This window comes from Tupaia chinensis, unplaced genomic scaffold, assembly GCF_000334495.1.
Source record: "Tupaia chinensis unplaced genomic scaffold, TupChi_1.0 Scaffold000435_1, whole genome shotgun sequence".
NCBI classification, from domain to species: Eukaryota; Metazoa; Chordata; class Mammalia; order Scandentia; family Tupaiidae; genus Tupaia; species Tupaia belangeri.
Window position 1 is genome coordinate 32,579 of NW_006159940.1, and position 3,555 is coordinate 36,133.

Consider the following 3,555-nt stretch of genomic DNA (forward strand, 5'->3'; position numbering starts at 1 on the left):
TATATGATAGGGTTCTCTTTTTTTTACAGTATGCAGAAAATATTTGGCTTTGAGAGGTTTTACTTTCAAAATATACATACCCTTTTCACAGAAAGGCCAATTAAAGTTTTGCAAATTGCTTAAAAACATAACTGTTTAGGTTGATTTTTATGAGGATTTCAGACATTAAATATGAGAAAGTTAATGGTTATTAGAATTTGCATGCACAATCACATTGAAAATAGTAAAATTAACCAAAGAATAAAACTTAACACCCCAGAAGACATAATAAATTGTCATTTCTTTCTTATTTTTGTAATTTATGGTAGTGTTTTATTTTTTCTCTTTTTCTCTTATTTTTATTATATTAAATCGCTGTATATCATTACATCATACAGGATTAATTTTTTCTCGGCATGAATATGCTGTATATTAGCCCAGTCAAATATATTATCATATTTATTATTGTCGACACATAATTTTCCTTTTCTGTGTCCTTTAAAGTTTGCTTCTTTTTCTCCCCTCGATTTCCTTCTTTTCATTCTCCTCCACTACCCACTTTCTTCTCACACTCTCTCTAGTATCAACAGTTTCTCTCCATGCTTTTGTATTTTCCAGTCTTTCTATTTCTGCCACAGAATGCAAATATTCAGTATATATTAAGCAAGGACATACAATGCTTGTCTCATAGACTGACTCGTTTTGCTTAACTTTAAATCTATATTTGCCCACTTTCTATCAAATGCCAGAATCTCATTATTTTTATTGCTGAGTAGTATTCTGTAGTGTATATGGGCCACACTTTTTCAAACCATTCATCTTCTCTTGGACATTTGGGTTAGTTCTATGTCTTAGTAATTGCGAACAATGCCACAGTTAATGTGGATGTGCAAGTATTTTTCTGACCCAGTGTATTTTTATCCTTTGGATAGATACCCAGGAATGGAATTAATGGATCATATGATAGTTCTGTTTGTATATCTTCGGAAAACATCCAAAGACCACTGTGTTCCCACAGTGGCTGTACTAATTTATATTACCACCAACAGTGTAGGACAGTTCCCGTTTCATCCCAGCCTCACCAGGACTTAACATTCTTTAGTTATTTAATCTTAGCCATTGTGAATGGGGCTAATATCTAGTGAAACATGTTTTCATATTTTATGATTATCAGCTCACATTTCCTCGTCATCAATGGACTGTAACCTTTTTAGTTTCTCAAAAATTTACACTAATTTCCCAGACATTCATGGACCATGGGAAGCTTTCAAATTATATTACTCAGATGGATGAAAGACTATCTCCATAAAATTGTGGAATTTTCTTGGGGAAAGTTTAAAAATGGAACAGGAATTCCTAATTTGAGATAGCCAGAAGGGAGGGATATAGGAAAGGAAGAAACACCACAAACGATATATGTATGCTAACGTATTCAATGTAAAATATAAATTGTTGCATTTTAGTATAAATCTGAGAGTAATAGCCTTTTGAGTGAAAATTAGTCACTTTATTTTTCTCTTTCCTGGTAGTCACCTCTACCACATGGAACCAGAGAATAATACAAAAATTTTGGAATTTCTTCTTCTGGGATTTTCAAAGGAACCAGAATTGCAACCCCTCATATTTGGACTTTTCCTCTCTATGTACCTGATCACTGTATTTGGAAACCTGTTCATCATCCTGGCCACTATCTCAGACTCCCACCTGCATACACCCATGTACTTCTTCCTCTCCAACCTGTCCTTTGTAGACATCTGTTTCACGTCCACCACCATTCCAAAGATGTTGGCAAACATCCAAACGCAGAGCAAGGTCATCACTTATGCAGGTTGCATCAGCCAGATGTACTTTTTTGTACTTTTTGCAGTATTGGACAGCTTTCTCCTGTCTGTGATGGCCTATGACCGGTTTGTGGCCATCTGTCACCCCCTTCGCTATACAATCATCATGAACCCCTGGCTCTGTATGTTGCTAGTTTTGTTCTCCTGGGTCATGTGTGTCCTGACTTCATTATTACATAGCTTAATGACATTGCAGCTGTCCTTCTGTACACATGTGGAAATTGCCCACTTTTTCTGTGAACTTAATGAGGTGGTCCACCTTGCCTGTTCTAACACATTTTTAAATGACATGGTCATGTATCTTGCATCTGTGCTGTTGGGTGGTGGTCCCCTCACTGGAATTCTGTACTCTTACTATAAGATAGTTTCTTCGATTCATGCAATCTCATCAGCCCAGGGGAAGTACAAAGCATTTTCCACCTGTGCCTCTCACCTCTCAGTTGTCTCCTTGTTTTATTGTACAAGTCTAGGCGTGTACTTTAGTACTGCTGATGATAAAAATTCTCATCCAAGTATAGCAGCCTCGGTGATGTACACTGTAGTAACCCCCATGCTGAACCCCTTCATCTACAGTCTCAGGAATAAAGACATAAAGAGAGCTCTGAGAAGACTCACTGGGAAAGAAACTATTAAATGATCAATCGTCCTGAACCAAAGAAGTGTGCTTGTTAGCAGGACTCGCCATATCAGACCTAAAAAAGATGAGATTCTGACTATATTATGGAAATAAATGTATTCTTTCTAATCATTTCCAGTAACTTCCATGACTTTGATTTTATCTCTTCTATATATTTTAAGAATATTACTTTATTAAGTTGTATGCTCTGTCTAATAACAAGTTGTTCCCTTTGTTCATTTTTCTATTTTTGTAAGATTATCCTAATCATAGATCAGAAAAACTTGGAAATCACTTTCATTTCCCAGGATAACATGTATTTCTCAGAAAAAAATTCTTCTCAATTGACATTTATGAAGTAATTTTGGTTTCCTTCTCTTAAAAATATAATCCTGTGTTGTACTTCCATTACAGGGACAAAATAAGAACACTTGGCAACCATGGTCAGTTATATGATTGTATAATACAAGACATCTGAATTAGGAATTTTCTAGTTTTGTGTCCATCATTCATTGTTATATCACAACCTTAATTTTTTATTCTTTGTTTTTTTTTTGTTTTGCTCTTATATTATTTTTCTCCCATTTACTTTTTAATTTACATTTAACCACTATATATCTTTACAGTGTAAAACATTGCTTTTTCCAGTGTGAATATGGTACACATCAGTCAAGACAAAAACATTACCGTATACATTATCATCAGCAAATAACTTTTCATTTTTGTATTGTTTCTAATGTGCAGTTTAACATACAAACTTCGTTTATAATTTTTCATTGTGTTTTTCTCTCATATTTATCATTCTATTTCTTCTTGCACCCAGGGTCCACAGTGTCGTCTTAGTCTCTGGTAAAAATCAATGACTACCTACAGACTCCCGTGAGCACACACCATGGACTTCCTCCTCCCTATCCTCTTCTTTGTAGATGTATGTTTTACCTCCTCCACTGGCCTAAAGATGCTGGTGAAAATATGGACACAGAGCAAGGCCAAGACTTAAGAAGGCTGTATCACCCCAATGTATTCTGTTGTGCTAATTTCAGAGTTGGATGACTTGCCTCATCATGGTGGTCTATGACTATTTTGGGGCCATCTGTCACTGCCTGCATTATAGTCAGC

General features: G+C 35.4%; 1 protein-coding gene across 1 annotated transcript; it reads left to right on the forward strand.

The window, feature by feature from the left end:
• The first annotated feature begins 1,518 nt into the window (after positions 1-1,518).
• LOC102490214 (olfactory receptor 7A10) lies at positions 1,519-2,457 on the forward strand. Its single transcript, XM_014590353.2, has one exon. It carries the CDS (start codon positions 1,522-1,524, stop codon positions 2,455-2,457), a length of 936 nt encoding a protein of 311 aa, XP_014445839.1. The 5' UTR covers positions 1,519-1,521.
• Positions 2,458-3,555: the final 1,098 nt, after the last annotated feature.